Here is an 18,916-nt window from a genome sequence, read left to right on the forward strand (position 1 = left end):
CAAAGCAGGTGCTCCACCACTGAGCAGGGGTCCTTTCCTATGAGTGGGACTGGACTGAAAAGTGAGTAAAACCAGGGCTAAAAGTGGGTAGAGCTCACTCACTCACTTGCTCATTCCTCCCTTCCTCTGTTTTAACCCTTCTTGCCACCTATGTGAAATTAAGGCAAGAGGTGCATGTGTCCCCAGGGCCACAGATAGCCTACCCATGGCTTAACTTGTGACAGCTGCCTTGCATTATGTGAAGATTGCCATTGGTCCTACCCACACTGTATTCATATACATAATATATACTGGGATGATGTTGGTGATGATCTGTTTAGATACAGTACTATATGTATTCATAGGTTTGACAGGTTTTTAACACAGGTGATGGCCTTTCCACATTTACCTTTTTATAGTGCTGTAGTTGCACCTTGATTCAGCGTTCTTAAGATTGAATTTGTAGCTGATTATCTGCATCTTTGGAGTGAGTCTAGGGTTTTCCTTTCCATATTAATGGCCATGTTGTGCCCAAACTGAGAAAAGTTCCATGGCTATAGTCACATCTCTTACATACCCTCATGTTCCTCCAGCCAGTAAATGTGGGAATAATGAGCATGCACACAACCATAGCCTTTTATTTTGGTTTTAACGTCTAGTACTCTTGCATTCTAACCTTGTGGGGGTATAGATTAGAAGAGGAACCATGTGATTGCTTGAGCTATGGTGAACCTGACTACTGCAATGAATTTTCTTCTGCAACTAATGATTGTTGTCAAGGGAAATATTTTGACTCAGTACCAGTGTCTCGAACATCTGTTTCCTCAGGCAAACCTATCAGAGGGTCTTCTTCTTCTTTGGTGATCACTCATAGCCAAGTAAGATTGTCTTCCATAAACACGGTTTTAACAATGAGTCCGTAAGTGACTGTGGAGGTCAGTTCTGGATCCACACGTCCTTCTACAGTGGGGACATTGGTTTCCGGGCGGGATTTGATCATGGTGTGGATTTGCCAAGCGTGCCTTCCTTTTAGCATGTTTCTCCCTTTGTCCTGAGTTCGAGTGTCTTCAAAGCCCATGACACCTTTGGTAAAGGCTGTTCTCCAACTGGAGCACTCGCAGGCCAGTGTTTCTCAGTTGTCGGTGTTTATACTACATTTTTAAAGATTTGCCTCTTTTGTTAACCACCAGCATTACGCTTTCCATTTTTAAGTTCGGAATAGAGTAGTTGCTTTGGAAGATGATCATCAGGCATCCACACAACATGACCAGTCCAACGAATTTGATGTTGAAGAATCATTGCTTCAACACTGGTGATCTTTGCTTCTTCCAGTACACTGATATTAGTTTGCCTGTCTTCCCAAGTGATGTGTAAAAATTTTCGGAGACACCGTTGATGGAATCTTTTGAGGAGTTGGAGATGGCATTTATAAGTGGTCCATGTTTCACAAGCAAACAGTAAGGTTGGTAGTACAATAGCTTTGTAAACAGGCATTTTGGTTTCCCTGCGAGATATCAGAGGGTAGCTGTGCAAAACAGACATTTCCCAAGCCTCACCCACTAACCACATCCCCTCCACCCAGAAACTGGAATGGATGCTTGCACACATGCCACACAAGTGAACATGTTGAGGATCCATTCTGGATCTTTCTCTCTCACACACATACATATATTGATAAGAGAGGAAAAAAACAGTTTTTTTCAGTACATTATTCTGGAGCAGTGGCTCAACTATGATATTGTGTGGCAGCATGCCAAAATATCCCCCAAACCTGGGAACCATACAACTTTAAATGGTAGATGTGGAAAGACTTTATAATAGGCTACCTGGGGGTGTTACCAGCTAGAATATTGCTGTTGGGGCACCGCCAGCAGGTGTGATGCTGCTTTCTCCTCATGCATTCAGTAAACACATGAGGAGGTCTCTTGAACAATCGGATTGCAGTACATGAGTCTGGAACTCACTGAACAGTAATTCATGGCATATTGTTGAATGCTAAAATCCTTTCTCTTTCTCTGAACCATTATTAAAATGCAATATAAAAATATTGATGAGGTAGGAAAAATGTTGATTTAAATGATTGCTGCTTGCATTCCAGCTGATTCATAGTGGATTGGAATGGATTGCAGCCAACTTACTTTTATTGACTCTCTCTCTAGATTAATCAACTAATAGATGTTTTCCATCTACAGCCAGCCTTGTTGCATAAGCCAAATTGACTTATAACCTAAAAGATAGGCAATGAAATGAGAATTGATGATGGCAACTCAGAATTATTATGCTTGGTCTTAATAAAGATGAGTGGAAGGAGATCAAAACAAAAATTAACAGAACAGAAAAATCAGAACAGATGTGAATCTCTTTCTCATCCCGAGGTACTTAAAAGCAAGGCATGTCCTCCCAGGCAATGATATTGAATTTGCTCAAGGAAGTTTGATTATATGCTGTGACAGGAGAGGGTTAGCACAAAGAATATACTGAAGAATATACTGATGAGCCAGCTGGTCTCTTCTTATTTCCCTCAGATGTCTCTTGTTTACATCTTGAACTTCAGACTGTATATTAACAACAAGAAGCTTTAAATTTTTGCTGGCATACTTTTTTCAGTTTAGCAACAAATATATTTTATTTTACCATCATAATTTCAAATGTTGCTCTAACAAGCATTTTCACTCTTCACTTTTCAGCAGGTACCACCTAAAAAAATTCTGTATCTGCCAGGGATTCTAGCTGACACCTAGCTTGGTGAGCTACCTTGGACTATGTGTGCTCCAGCCTCACAAAAATATCCAGGTTCAAAGGGGAATAAAGCCATGCAGCATCCTTCCCTACAATTGGTAGAATCCTCTTGATTGGCCCAGCTCAAGTATAAATATCGAGTGTCTGAGCATCATTATCTCATGGTCAACAGAGCACTATCTGCTGCTTGCAGGTTCTCTGCATCTTGAGATGTAGATTCATATATGGGTACCAATGGCCCAGTCTGAATCCAAAACATTATCAGTCTCTGCACTCCTGCTCTCCGTATTGTATAATGATTAAATCTGTGGGTGATCACTTAGTGGATCAGTTAGAACAGGAAACCAGTGCAGTGCCCCTTCCTTACTGTTTCCCTGGTCTCCCTGACCCCTCCTGAAGCAACTATTAAAGCAAAAAAGGCTGAAAGTCATTGGGTACACTATATACAGTTAATTGTAATGTGTAGCTTGGCCCCAAACCTGGATTAGGTGCAAGTTTGCTGCTTTAAATGACTTGTGAATTGCAACCTTAATGTCAGTCTGCACTTGCTATCCAACAAAGACACAGAGGACAAATTTCACTGCCACGGGCAGACATCACATTTGTGTCAGGGTTTGGTATTGCAGATATAAAGCAGTTACAATAGAATATTTCCACAAAACCAGTGTCTTCACCTGAGCAATTATGTAGGAGCAGCAGATGGCCATTATCCTCTGACAATATTTTATTGGCATCTCTGAAATGGATAGCACTTAGCAATGTATAATCTGATGTGATGTTCACTCTGTTATTCACATTGCACAAGAAGTAAAAACATTGCAGAGATGTCTGCAGTCATATAATGCTAATGGAGCAAGGGGGGGGGAGCCTAAAATTTAAGTGTTCATCTATTTGTTTCAAAGTGAATTTAGTCATCCTATAAAAGCTGGTGAATTAACTGGGGCCCTCTAGCTATTGATGGAAAACTTGTAACAACATTATCAGGAGAGATGCAAAACTTCATCTTTACTTTTAAGGTGTCACTTCAAGTGACCTTGAAAAAGTTGTTTAGCTACCATTTTTTGGTCTTTCTCCCTCTAATTGTCAAGAAGATTGCCAGGTGCATGTAGTCGTTTACCAAGTGCTTGGACAACTTTAAGAAACCTCTCATGATTTGCACGTATATCTAGTTGCCAGCACACCAGGAAGATGAGTCAAGATGACCAAATGTGGATAAATAGGTTGTATTTATTAAATATAACAACTTGAGGATCTGCAAAATAAATTTTAACTAGTCAGATTCAACCAATGTAACCAAATCAAGGCCGGGCAGGTGTTCATTAATAGAAATTACCCCCATCACATGGGCAAGTTAACAGCCGCACACTGTGTGCACGCTACAAGGTTTCCTAAGATTCCTCCCTCCCTGCTGCGTGGACCTTGGGTGTAAGAGCCCAACAGGTACATTGTGGCCCCATTGGCCAACGTTCACCCCGATGTGTCCGTCTTGCCAAAGGGCACCCCCCAGTTCCTGCAGGCCATGCCTGACAACAGTGACTAAGGGATGCCCACAACCCAACACTGATTCGGGTAAGTGTTCCATTCTTTCTGAAATCATCTCACTTGCCTGGACTACATGCCAACTAGCCAAATTGATGGAACACCAACAAACATCACCCAGCAGTGTGGAGTAGGCAAAAAAGAGGAGACCCAGAGCCAATTAGGGTCTCCACCCAAAAAATCCTACTCAGCCCCTGGAAAACAGACAACTAGTCTGTAGGTCCATGCTGCAAAAGGGAGGGAGGGTGGTTGCTGAATAAAGAAGAGGGAAGAGTGTGGGACACAGCAGGCTTAATAGCCTGCCACCACCTCTCCTCATTGAGCTAATCACTCTCAGGCCATAATGTCATGTGGCAAATACACCCACCCACCTATAAATGGGGTGATAGGTATTGTAACAATCCTTTCTCACCAACCTCTGAATAAGAATAGAAAGGTTTCTGCTGTTCAAGTGGTTCAGTTAAGGCATAAAGTTTGGAAGGCTTAACTTCCAGATTGAATGAATGCATGAATCTATGTAGGGATACCCTTGAAGATGCAGCCAGTGCAAAATGTTGCTACTTAACTGTTAAGTGAAGCCTCCCATCAGATCTGAGTAAATCTGAGCCAGGTAGCCTTACTAGGTACCTAATTCAAATCTCGTCTTCAGCCCTCTTTCGGCACTGTAGAACTTCTTTGTAAAGATTGCTGAGGGAAATGTATATGACATGTTTCAGAAATGCTATATGAATGCTAATGATTACAGAATCACCACAATAAGCCCTTTGCCTTCTTATTCTCTTTCTATGTAGAATATATTGTCTTTATATTCTTGTCCAATATTCCTTACTGTTTTTCTCATCTCTGGGAGCATAGATTTAAGTCTGTGAACCAGAGTAGTCATTAGCTGCACTCCTAAAATAAGTCAAATAGGTCCCTTGGTTCTGGTAATTTCCTTATTAATAGACACTAATTTTAGTAAAGACTTATCCCTTTTCCTCTCCATTTTTGGCTGTTGTAGAAATCTTAGAAACAGCATTTATCTTCGTATCATGGGGAAGATACAAGAAGTACCTTCACACTGACAGTGTATGAGACCCACATGATCCCCAGCCCCACTTCAGTAACAATGGGGAAGTGTCAAGGATTGCCCCACCCCATGAGATCTTGGTGGCTCAATGCAAATTTCCTAAATCTTCCCTTATATTAAGGGGTCACTTTTCCATTTGTAAGGGGGTCCTGTTGCTGTGCTCTGCTTTCCTTTCCAGAGATTAGATGTGCTGTAGCACAAGTTGGGCATCAACATGATTCTTCTCATCCTATTATTTGAACATTGAAATTTAATATTTGTAATTTAGATGGCAATGGCTAGATGCAAGAAAAATGATCTATAGTCTCTGTTGGAGGTTGTAAGTTTAGTATGTGGGATGAAGTTTGACATTTTGGTCTGAAGTGATGGAGCATAAATAGAGATGATTGTTGGATGCCATTAATATTGTCAACTGTTATTCTGTTTTTGCTTAACCAGGCAGGGAGGGAATGTACATTATCTTTCTGCCTCAGATACCATCATGTCATGGGCTAACCTTAAAAAGTCAAGAGGCACGTGAAACTAATCTCAAGTGGGGGATATCCAGACTCAAGCCTTTACTCAGCTGTGAAGCTGACTAGATGGCCCAGGGCCAGTCACTTTCTTTTAGCCTAAACTACTTCACAGAACTGCTGAGAGAAGGGGAGAGAAGTCAGATAAAAATGTAATGAAACAAACAAGCAAAAATATTAAAATGAAATAAACGGAAGGAAGCTTTAAAAGACACACACCCTCAAAAAGGTGTGAGAAAGGATGGAAAATGTGTGATGCTTCAGGTGTTCATGAACATTTTATGCAGAGATAGCTAAAGGCTGTTTGGACCAGCCCCTTCACTGACATAAGTGAAATGTTAACTTACATGCCAGTGGACTGGTTTGATTAATTTCATATATCCTCAGTGGTAGCTTGGTCTATATAATCATGTTTTGCTGTTTCTCTTTCACACAGAAAGTCATATCCTTGAGGATGTAAACAAATGCATCATTGCCCTAAGAGAACAGGATGCCGATGATTTAGATCGTGCAGCTGGCGCCATCCGAGGGCGTGTGGCTAGAGTGGCACATATTGTTTCTGGTGAGATGGACAGTTACGAGGCTGGGGCCTACACTGAAGGAGTGATGCGAAATGTGCAGTATCTTACAAATGCTGGTATGTATCCATTCTATCCTAGGTTTTGATTTGCGTTGAATTTTTGTAGAGAAAATCCAAACACCAGCAACTGAAGAGTTTTTGTTTTTTAAGGGTAAGGGCCATCCATATGAAGATAACAGCCCAAATTTATTTAACTTCCATCCTGCCAGAGCTTAGTTTTCCTCCTTATGACACCCAGATTTTTTACATCCTGGAGTGCGGGGCATGCTCTTCTTTGTATAGACCTAGCTATCGTAATGGAAAGAAGTGTCTCTGTTACAGCTCCAATCAAGTAATGCTTTGGATGCTTGACCCATAATTTGACCTGTCAATTTAGCAAGTGCTTTTGGAGTGGGGTGTTAGAATTCCTGTTCCATGATTGCAGTCATGGGATTGTTGTCTTTCACATGACGGTATGTGTTTTGACTCCACAGAGTGGGAAGTGACGGCGACAGGATGTTTGTGTTACTATGTTCCATGAAGTGGGATTATTGCCCTTTGTTCTTTTTCTCTTTGCTGTCTGATGCTAGAGAGAGAGGGAGCCATGTTGCAGTGCTCTGTGTGTGTTTCTATGTAAATAAAGTAGATTAGCCAAAATGCTGAGGTCTGTTACACAAGTTGCACAAACTCTGCAGATCCCTAAGTGTGCCGGTGTCGGTTGGCATCGGTCGCTGTGATGTTCGGGCTGAAGAAAGCTGATGAAGCTCCCGAACGATCAACCAGGAGGGAAGGAACATGCCAGTCGGTCATGTGTCTCTGCCAGGGTCCTATTCGAGTGTAGGCTAAACTCCTGACATGTGGTGCTATTGCCTGCTTCTGCACAGTAAAGTTCCATAGCTGGGTTGCTTAGGGTAGGTGTTATGGCCTGCTACTGCTGCCTCAGTGCACTGAAGCATAGAATCAAGTTGCCAGAGTGCATTAGAGCGGTTCCCTAGCCAACCCTGCAAAGTAGGCTTGTAGACCTGTGGAACCCATCCTAGACCTTTCTTTCTGATGCTACCACCTGTGTTTGGGTCACATAGGGCAAGGGAGCACAATTCCTACTGCATGAATTTTGTATTCAAATATGCATATTCTCGCAAAATACACATTCCTAAATGTGTATTTTTTTAAAAGGAATATTCAAATTGAATACCTTTTGTGCAAAGAAATGCTTAGATTTGGAAAAGTGTGAAATCCAAAGCATGACTAGACAATAGTTTGGGAGGTGTGGATCCGAACAGCTCATATCAGAATTAACAAAAAACTAATTCCTGAAGCATCCCCAGTTGCTTCTCTTTCTCCCCGTTCCTCCCTCTATTCATTCCTCTGTGACACTCCTCAGGAAGGAATAGGTGAGAAATCTTGTGGCACAACACAGTTTTCTCATTATTTCTTGAATGGAATGACTGGAAATGATAGAAAAAGCTCGGCTTTTGTGTAAACTTCAACCCTTCCTCATTGTAACTTGGTTCAAAGTCACTTTGAATTGGCACTGACTGCTGTTCCATTGCACATCTATGACAGTAATGTACCAGAGTCTAAATCCATATATAGCAAAAGGCAGCCATAAATAAGAGGATTTTGGTTGCAAAAAAAATTGGCACACTTCACTAATGTGTTGCACACTGAGTTTTTAACATCTGAATCCAGCACCCTTAAATTATTGAACTAAAATTCATAAGAAACATTATTATAAATGGTTCATGACTTTTGGACCATATGTTGTAAATAAATATGAAATCCTAAAAGATACCCCACCCAAGGAAAAGCATACTGAAAGCAAAATACAACTGGCTCTGAAAAGCTAGATCCAGCAAGCAATGATACAGCTAGTTTTTCCATGCAGAAACTAATCAAATATTTAGAAGCAGCTTGTCCAAATGTGCATCACTGAATCCATTTCTTTTCCAAGAGGGCCTACGTTTTGCTGTTACATCAGCAGCTTCTGCCTCACAGGTGGTTACCCTCTTCAGCCAGAGATCATTGCCTTATTGCAACCACACTGAAAATTGTCCCTTAGGGGCAAATAGTAGCACTGGGAAAAGCTGTAGAATAAAAGGTTTTAATAAGAGCTCTCTCAGTACCATAGTCCCTATCTGGGTTGAGGGTCCCAGTAGTGGTTTTTACTAATCAAGAATAGTGCCTGGTGCTCCAAGTGTCATTGCACCATAGAGTTGCATAATGGCAGCCCAATATTGGCAGTTTTATTTTCCTGCCCCTTTCCATATCATGAAATGCAGTAGCTGCAAAGACAGCAACTAAACACCAAATTTTATGTTGGGGGAACATTACAAATGGCAGTGAAAATAAAACTGCCAATATTGGGCTGCCATTATACAGCTGTTGGGACGCGGGTGGCGCTGTGGGTAAAAGCCTCAGTGCCTAGGGCTTGCCGATTGAAAGGTCGGTGGTTCGAATCCCCGCGGTGGGGTGCGCTCCCGTTGCTCGGTCCCAGCGCGTGCCAACCTAGCAGTTCGAAAGCACCCCTGGGTGCAAGTAGATAAATAGGGACCGCTTACTGGCGGGAAGGTAAACGGCGTTTCCGTGTGCTGTGCTGGCTCGCCAGATGCGGCTTTGTCACACTGGCCACGTGACCCGGAAGTGTCTCCGGACAGCGCTGGCCCCCGGCCTCTTGAGTGAGATGGGCACACAACCCTAGAGTCTGTCAAGACTGGCCCGTACGGGCAGGGGTACCTTTACCCCTGTATATTCTGTGTAAAGTTCTGGTCTCCCCATCTCAAAAAGGATATTGTAAATCTGCAAAAAAATGTATAACCAAATGTTCACAAGACTGGGGCAACTCCCCTATGAAGAAAGGGTTTGGATTCTTAGTTTAGAAAAAAAAAAGGTGAGGGGGGCATACTTGAGAGAGATGGGATAAATAAATAAATAAATAAATAAATAAATAAATAAATAAATGGTGTGGACAAAGTGGATAGAAATACTTTTTATCCCATTCCAATAACTAGATTCCAGTGTCATCCAGTGAAGCTGAAATGTGGGAGCATATAGATGAACTCATTGACCATTCTCAGCCTTCCACCACATGGCATTTGTCATGTCTGGCACTATCATTTATTTTGAGAGAAGAGCAGCAACATGGAAAAGAAAGGGCATTCTTCAACTGTGCAGTATCTGAAAACATAACATAATCTACTGTTAGAAGGCCCCTTTTAAATTTTACTGCCTGTCAGAAAATAAAGCAGTTAAAGATTAGGGAACAATTTGCGCTCTGATGACTGAATAAAGAGACAAACAAACAGGCTGGGGTTGAACTGGGCCACTTTTATTCAGTTAACATAATGAGATCAGCAAAGCGAGTTAGCTATAAAGGGAGAACTCACTTGAACCACAACTGTAACTATTGGACAACACACCCCTGCCTGTTATAGGATTGTCATGAACTGGCAGAACTATGAGGAGGAGGAAGAGGATCCCGGCAAGGGGTGTAGCCAGGACTGAGAGACACTGGGGCAAGCTGGGGATGGGGAAGGACAGGTTGGTGTAGGAAGTACTCACAGGGGGACGGAGGATGATGAGGGGATGGGGGTCAGAGCACAGGACCCAGAACCAGAGGGGTCCCTGTCTCCATGAACACGGTGAGCTCTGAGGTGTAGGGAGCAATTCCAGGAGGCAGAGGCAGGCAAGGGCCCACAGCCCAGCTCCCTCGGTGACCAGGTGGGACTCATTACAAGCCTGGTAGATGAAGGGAGCGCAGTGGATGTAGCCTACCTTGATTTCAGCAAGGCATTTGACAAGGTGCCCCATGATATTCTTGTAAAGAAGCTGGTAAAATGCGGTCTTGCCTATGCTACCACTCAGTGGATTTGTAACTGGCTGACTGACCGGACCCAAAGGGTGCTTGCTCATCAATGGTTCCTCTTCATCCTGGAGAAGAGTGACTAGTGGGGTGCCACAGGGTTCTGTCTTGGGCCCAGTCTTATTCAACATTTTTATCAACGACTTGGATGATGGACTCAAGGGCATCCTGATCAAATTTGCAGATGACACCAAACTGGGAGGGGTGGCTAACACCCCAGAGGACAGGATCACACTTCAAAACGACCTTGACAGATTAGAGAACTGGGCAAAAACAAACAAGATGAATTTTAACAGGGAGAAATGTAAAGTATTGCACTTGGGCAAAAAAAATGAGAGGCACAAATACAAGATGGGTGACACCTGGCTTGAGAGCAGTACATGTGAAAAGGATCTAGGAGTCTTGGTTGACCACAAACCTGACATGAGCCAACAGTGTGACGCGGCAGCTAAAAAAGCCAATGCAATTCTGGGCTGCATCAATAGGAGTATAGCATCTAGATCAAGGGAAGTAATAGTGCCACTGTATTCTGCTCTGGTCAGACCTCACCTGGAGTACTGTGTCCAGTTCTGGGCACCATAGTTCAAGAAGGACACTGACAAACTGGAACGCGTCCAGAGGAGGGCAACCAAAATGGTCAAAGGCCTGGAAATGATGCCTTATGAGGAACAGCTAAGGGAGCTGGGCATGTTTAGCCTGGAGAAGAGGAGGTTAAGGGGTTACATGATAGCCATGTTCAAATATATAAAAGAATGTCACATAGAGGAGAGAGAAAGTTTGTTTTCTGCTGCTCCAGAGAAGCGGACACGGAGCAATGGATCCAAACTACAAGAAAGAAGATTCCACCTAAACATTAGGAATAACTTCCTGACAGTAAGAGCTGTTCGACAGTGGAATTTGCTGCCAAGGGGTGTGGTGGAGTCTCCTTCTTTGGAGGTCTTTAAGCAGAGGCTTGACAACCATATGTCAGGAGTGCTCTGATGGTGTTCCTGCTTGGCAGGGGTTTGGACTCGATGGCCCTTGTGGTCTCTTCCAACTCTATGATTCATTAGCTCTGGGTTGTGATTCCTCAACTGGAGTAGGCTTGGAGCAGGTGAGGGTCATCTGCCTCGTCAAGCCCAGATGCTGCAATCAGCAGGCAAAGTACAAAAGGGAAGCAGAGCTGAGGGGCTGTGTCTGCTCAGCTGCCCGTGGTTGGGCCATGGCTCGGATCCTGCAGGATTTCTGTGGGACTGTTCTTTAGTTTTTGACTTTGGACGTGTGGATTGGCCCTGGACTGGGAACTTGGCATACTGACTTGCTGCCAGGTAGGCCAGGGGTTCAGGCCAGGGGTGCTGCTGGGGACTGTTTATCTCCACTGCTGTTTAATATCTACATGAAGCCATTGGAAGTGGTCATTAGGTGTTTGATTTTACTGTTTTATCTTTTGCAAACCAGTTTGAGGGTTTTCTTTTTAACAGTCAAGCGGTGTAATGAAATAAATAAATGAGCCACCATTTGGTGTTGCTTACTTATCATAGTTTGTGTTGCTAACTTCTGGTTTGATTTTGGTCCATTGTGCTGTGTTCTACACAGAAGATTCAAATTGCTGAGTATCTTTAGATGTATAAATATGCCAATTAACTTAGCGCAAACTTCATGCTTATATTTGTAGGCTCAACATCTGAGTTGAAGCACACTGATTTATTTTAAAGGAAAAGCTTACTTTAATAGCCCTTGAATTGCAATCATCCATAACCATTGATCTGAAGAGTCACAAATTTGCTGTAAAATACAGCTCCCCATTAAAATTAGAGAAAGGCTCAACTGAATGACTGTGGATAAGAAAAGATGTGTCCTCAGAGGCAGGGCAGAGGTTTCACCTACAGGGCTGAGTGGTGATTTAATAGGTTTATAGATAAATCCTGTATATATTTGTCCCTTAATCCTGCCGAGTTTAGAGAAGAAAATATTTTCTATGTTCTCAGTTTCTGAATTTGATAGTCATTCTGCCCAATCCTGTGCATGTTTCCTCAAAAGTAAGGCCCTTTGTGATCATTGGACTTAACTCCCAAGTGAGGGTAAACAGGATTACAGCCTGTTGACGCTGTGATGATTCATGGAGCTAAATGGGGCTTACCTTTGAGTAGGAATGTATAGGATTGCACTGCAAAGAGCCTAGTCAATTTTGTTTTTTCCTTGTGCTGAAAATTATTTGTCGGCTAGGGCAAGGAAAGCTCCATGACAATAAATGGAATTAAATTACCTGCCTTAACAAAGCATGTCTGCCTTTTCCGTTGCCTCCATAAAGCTTGCCTACCTCTGAAAAAAAGTTTTACTGAGCATGTAGTCATTTCAATTTTTTAATACGCAGTAGTATTCTGTGGCATTCATGCCTAACATATTATTAAATCTGCAATATATTACATTAGTTGATCACTTTTTCTGACATAATTTTTATTGGTTTGTTCACTGTTGAAAACACTTTTGTCCATCACTAATGGAGGACAGATTGTAGGCCCTGCATCAATAACAAATATTTTCATAGAGCAACCTAATCCCCTTATGTGCATCAGAGGAAATCTCTAGTCAAGATGAGAGATTACTTAGAAATAGGTTTGTCATTAATTTAGGGCATATTTACATTGCAAAATTATTGGGGGTTCTCCAAAGAATCCCAGGTATTGTGTTTGGGAGTTTGGTGAAATCTGCCTCTATTCCGCATATGGTGGTTACAATCTGTTCCTGATGCATACAGCTGTCCTGTATATTATATTTCCTGTTCCCTATTCTTAGTAAACTACTGTCTCTAGTTTCTCCTTATGTTCCCCTTTTGGAAGGATGTTTAAATTTTGTAAATGTGAGAGTTGTCATTCTTCAGGGTTCACCTCACTCCTCAGGATCACAGGGAATAGAATATTGAACTGGGTATCTCTTATCAACAGTGCATAAGCCCTGCTATTTGGCATAGTTGGGGGGCTGTCTCTGGTAACTGAATTGGGGAGTAATGAAACAGTAGCATGTCTATTTAATGTATGGTTTTTGCATTTTTTACTGCCATGGGGGTGGAGGAGATGCACTTGTGGGGATTTTCTGCCTCAAGTGCCAGACTGGCCTTGGAATCTGTGTACCTTGAATTAGGGTGTGTGTGTGTGTCATTAGCTACTCCATCTCAGGTAGAAAAATCTTTTGTGTGAGCTTTCAGGTTTGTGTGCTACATGGAATCCAGAGTAGTAGCTATTTATTTCTTTAATTGGAAGCATTTATATACTGCTTTATATTTCAAAAATCTATTAGTAATGTACAGTCTAAAAACAAAAATAGAATCATAGAATTGTAGATTTGGAAGGGACTCCAAGGGCCATCTCGTCCAACCCCCCGCAATGCAAGAATCTCAAAGAATCCATGAAATATGGCCGTCCAATCTCTGCTTTAAAACATCTCCAAGGAAGGAGAGTCCACCACCTTCTAAGGGATTCCATTCCACGGTCGAACAGCTTTTATCATCAGAAACGTCTTTCCGATGTTTAGTCGGAATCTCCTTTCTTGTATCTTGAATCCCTTGGTTTGGGTCCTAACCTCCAGAGCAGGAGAAAACAAGCTTGCTTTATACTCCATATTGACAGCCCTTTAGGTATTTGCAGGTGGCTATCTTATCTCAGGGCTAGCTCAGTCAGTAGAACATGAGACTTTTAATCTTAGGGTTGTGGATTTGAGCCCCACCTTAAGCATTGCAGGGGGTTGAACTACATGACCCATGTGGTTCCTTCCAATTCTACAATTCTATCTCCTCTTAGTCCCCATTTATCCAGACTAAACATACCCAGCTCCCTCAACCATTTATCTTAGGGCTTAGATTCCAGGTCCTTGATTATCTTGGTTGCTCTCCACTACACACGTTCTAGCTTGTCAATACTCCTCTTAAATGGTGGAACCCAGTACTGGACACAGAACTCCAACTGTGGTCTGACCAAGGCAGAATAGAGTGGGACTATTCCCTTGACCAGGACACTATACTGCTGCTAATGCAGCCTAGAATAACATAAGTTCTTTTTGATCCTACATCCTACTGTTGACTCATGTTAAGCTTGTGGTCTACCATGACCCCTAGATCCTTTTCACATGTACTACTGGCAATTGCTTCTATTTGTGCAGCTGGTTCTTCCTGCCTAAGTGTAGAGCCTTACATTTGTCCTTACTGAAATTCATTTTGTTAGTTTGGGTCCAGTTCTCCAATCTGTTAAGGCCATCTTGAATCCTGATTCTGTCTTTCACAGCATTAGCTACCCCTCCCAGGTTGGTGTCATCTGCAAAGTTGATGCACATCCCCTCAATTCCTTTGTCCAAGTCATTTATAAATACACTGAATAACAGTGGGCCCAGGACAGAACCCTGCAGAACTCCATTTGCCACTTTTTTCTAGGGTGATGAAGAACCATTAGTGAGCACTCTTTGGGTTCTCACTATATCATTAAAATGAAAACACAACGTAAAAACCAGTAAACAGCAATATAAAAATATAGAAAAGTATATAAAAGTGAATAAAACAAAAATTCTGAGGATTTAGTGACATAAAGCCAGGTCCAACCTTATGGGTCAGGGGAAAGCCTGGGAGGAGAAAATAAGATGTCTTCACAAGATATCTGAGGCAACTTATTGTTGCTGTTTCACATATGGCAGTACAGGATCAACAGCAGAAAATGACCATTTTCAGGTCATTGCCCTGTGATATTCTATAGGATGCAATGCCATTAATAGAATTTCTCCAGGTGATATATGTGACCTTACCAAGGACAGGTGGTCCTTCAGGCAACCTTGATCCCAAGTTGTTCCAGGCATAATATATTAACAAGAGGACCTTCGACATAGCCTGGTAGCTGATCAGCAGCTAATGCAATTCTCTCCACGTAGGTATAATAGGTGTGCATCCAGGTGCTCCACTCTGACTACAACATTCTGCACCAACTGCAGCTTCCAGATCAATCCTAAGTAAAACCTCACATAGAGTACATTACAGTAGTCCAATTGTGAAGCTACCAATGCATGAATTACTGTAGCTAAGCTATCCCTGTCCAGGAAAGGGCATAGTTGGCAACCTAAGCTGATGATTGCTGGCCCTCGTCCAGCCCACTACTGCATCCAGGCACTGATTTAAAACATAGCATAAAACATAACATAAACTGGTATATATATATGTGTGTGTGTGTGTGTGTGTGTGTGTATTCCATTTTTAACAATATTATAAAATCGTATCACCTTTTACAAATTTTAGCTCTGCCAAGCTTTTGACTTCCCTCCATTTCATTTGGACCATCTAAATTCTACATTTATCTTAAGTTATTTAAAACTTAAAGCACAAGTACAAAGTTTCTTCTTTTAAACATTGCGAGCTTTATCGCAGTCCACCTAGTGTCTTTATATGTTTACAATGATTGTCTATGTATTGAACAAATTTACTCCATTCTGCCTGGGACACTTGATCGCTCTGGTTTTGGATTCTCCCCGTCTGCTTTGCCAATTCCGCATAGTCCATCATTTTTGTCTGCCATTCGCCTACTGTTGGTAATTCTTGCTGCTTCAACTTTGGGGCTAATAAAATTCTAGCTGCCATTGTGGCATACATAAACAATTTCTGGTCAACTTTTAATAGTTCCGCTCCTGTCATCCCCAACAGGAATGCTTCCGTTTTTTGGGGGGAAAGTATGTATAAACATTTTTTTTAAACTCGTTATAAATAATATATTCAATTATACTGTTGAATGCCACTACAATCTCTGAGTAGTGTGAGATTCCAAGGGTTCCAGATGCGCTTCTGTGCTTTCTTTTGGGAATGATGCATAGGGGAGACTGTAGTGTCTTTATGATATATGGTTTATTTGTACATACTACAACCTGAGCCTACGATTGAGAAGTTCAAAGCACAGTCACCCAAAGAGGGTATTGCTTCTCCCATAGCTGCAGTCTTGGATCCAAACAGACATCAAATGTACTCTCAAAATGTTGCTCTGTCCCTTCTACTTCCTGCTTTACTTCTAGGTCATATTACTCTAAGTTCTGGCTCTATCTGCTGAGGGAAAGTGGTCCCACTCTTTTGGCATCTCACACTGAGTTCCTTTGATTGTCTTAATGGCCCATTCCCCAAGCTATTACCTCAACCCAGGAATCTTAGCCTAGCTTTTAACACTTGTATATTCCAGGGGATTAGATGTGTCTAGCACACAACTTCATACACATGAGTCTAGCACCCAGTTTCAACACCCCAAGCCTTAATTAAATTTTAACACTTACTGGACTGAGAAATTTAAGTGAGTCTGGCACCAACCAACACAACAATACAAATACTGTGTTAGGAGATGACCAGGTTAGAGCAAGTGCTTTTGGAATGATTAAGTGAGTGAATACACCAAAGTGTTCATTGGATTAACCCTTTCACCCCCTTCTACCTGCTGCACTAGCTGCTATAAGAATGTAAAAACATTTCATTGTTCATTCAGTCATATTTGCATAGAGCTCCAAAATATGAATTCAAATACAGCCAGTACCTGGGATCTTCAGTACACCAGGAATTTATATTCGCACTTCAGAATAGTAGGCCATCTTTGTATCACATCTACTACTCTGGATCCTTTAGAGCTTGCAGCTCTGAAAGGTCACACAGAAACATGGCAGAAATGGGTATAAGAAAAGAGAAGTTTCCCCTTCCCATATATTACTAGCAAATAGCATTATGACTTTGTATTACATCATTAAAGAGGTACTATTTTCTAGAGAAAAAATTGACCAAATGTTTACCTGTGTTATTCATCCAGACCTTGGTATGCCACTCTTCCTTTATAAGCTAAACATTTTCCCTTTAAGATGGAAGGGAGTATTTATAGCTGAAGCTTCATAATACTTAGTCCCTATTTCAAATGTAAGCTACATTTTCAAAGCACACCTACATACATGTATATATTTGGGATGAGTGAGATGGGTTTCCTGCTATAATTATATTTGGAGACCCAGTCAGATTATAATTATGTATCATAGTTCTTCCTTCTCATATTTTCACAATAGTGCCTATCTATCAAATTTCTATTTCCAGACGCCAACACAGGCCCCGTAATTTTATTACATATTATATTCTACAGCAAAGGTCATGCTGAGTCCATTAGTTTTAAATGATTGTAGAATCAGTGGACAAAGATTCACTCCCTAATCTATACAGTCTTTTACCTCTGTTGTGCAGAGACCTAGTCTGTGCCAGAACTGATGGTTGTACTTCTTTTTAATGTATTTTATCTAATTGAATGTGTATCCTTTCCTGTTCCCGGGACTTGGGGAGGATTATATAACTTTATTTACATCCTTTGAGCAGCCCGGACCATGTAGCAGAAAGGATGGGAAATGTTCGTTTTCCCCATCCCCACTAATTTCAATTGCAGACCTTTTACGTAGATTAAATGCATATGCCCTCAACTGTTCTCTAAGTAACTTTTAAGCAGTCAAAGAATACAAGGCACCAGACAGTGAAGGTGAAGCCTGTTGGTTGTTTGCAAAGATGGACCGATGGGTGAGCTTACTTGACATTTTGCTTTATATTCAAAATTGATTATGTATCCCACATAAATTTAGTTAACCATAAGAAGAGCCTGCTGGTTCATTCCAGTGGGCTATTTAGTCTAGCATCCTGTTCTCACAGTGGCCAACCTGTGGGAAACCAGCAAGCAGGATTCAAGCACAAGAGCACTCTCTGCAACTGTGGTTTTCAGCAACTAGTATTCAGAAGCATTGCTGCCTCAACTGTGGAAGCAGAGTATAGTCATCATGGCCAGTAGCCCTCTCCTCCATCCATTTTTCTATTCGTCTTTTAAAGCCATCCAAGTTGAGCATCACCGTCTCCTGTTGGAGCAAGTTCCGCCGTTTATGCACTGCATAAAGAAGTACTTTGTTTTAACTGTCCTGAATCTTCCAACATTCAGTTTCTTTGGATGTCCACAAGTTATGTGTTTGTGTGTTTGTGTGTGTGTGTGTGTAGGGTACACATATGTGTAAAGAAGGGGTTTTAAGTGGTATGTAAATTAATAAGTAATAAATTCTCATGAAAATTAATCAACATTTTAGTTCATATTTCTCCAAATGTGCATTTTTTTTGTACTCATTACTTGGCTGGGGAACTGCATTTCAAAAATGTGTAGACGTGTGAATTTTAAGGATGCTTGTGTTTCTGTTCTTGTACCGTTTTGGAAAGTGTGTAGTAGGGAACTTTGCCTTTAAAATGCAAACTGAAGTCTCCCCCTAGCTGCAATTATAATGAACCTTACTAGGGAGTAAATTCCATTGGACTTACTTCTGAGTAAACATGCTTGGAGGTCTATTTTAACAGTTACTTTTGTTCCAGTCAGTATGCTTAATTTACATACATTGAAGCTTTAATTGAATGATCCCAGTCATTCAATGTACATGATGATGTGAATTTGTAAGATGCCACAAGATTGTATGTTGGCTGTATTGTCTAATACATCTACCACTTAGGAAGTTGTTAGGCTTGCAGTGTTGGTAATGCTGCATTATACTAACTTGAGCCTAAGCGCCTTGAGAAGAGTGAGACTTGCTCTTAGGATAGCATAGGATTCAGCTGTAAGACTGTTTTTCCTTACCCATTCTGAAATAAAGTCAGCTAAATTAGGTCAGCAGCA

At 41.6% G+C, this 18,916-nt stretch overlaps 1 protein-coding gene across 10 annotated transcripts in view; it reads left to right on the top strand.

Annotated features, from left to right (window-relative positions):
* Nucleotides 1–18,916, top strand: part of CTNNA3 (catenin alpha 3) — a 528,228-nt gene that overhangs the window by 395,053 nt on the left and 114,259 nt on the right. For all 10 annotated transcript variants that reach the window (XR_014511016.1, XR_014511017.1, XR_014511018.1 and 7 more), the window contains one exon: nt 6,275–6,475. Coding sequence is in view for 7 of the 10 variants with exons in the window: in XM_083439958.1 (XP_083296084.1) it covers nt 6,275–6,475 (201 nt within the window). In the remaining 3 variants the exon portion in view is untranslated. The remainder of the gene's footprint in view (nt 1–6,274; nt 6,476–18,916) is intronic.

Source organism: Podarcis tiliguerta (assembly GCF_965153285.1).
Source record: "Podarcis tiliguerta genome assembly, chromosome: 5".
In the NCBI taxonomy this organism is placed as follows: Eukaryota; Metazoa; Chordata; class Lepidosauria; order Squamata; family Lacertidae; genus Podarcis; species Podarcis tiliguerta.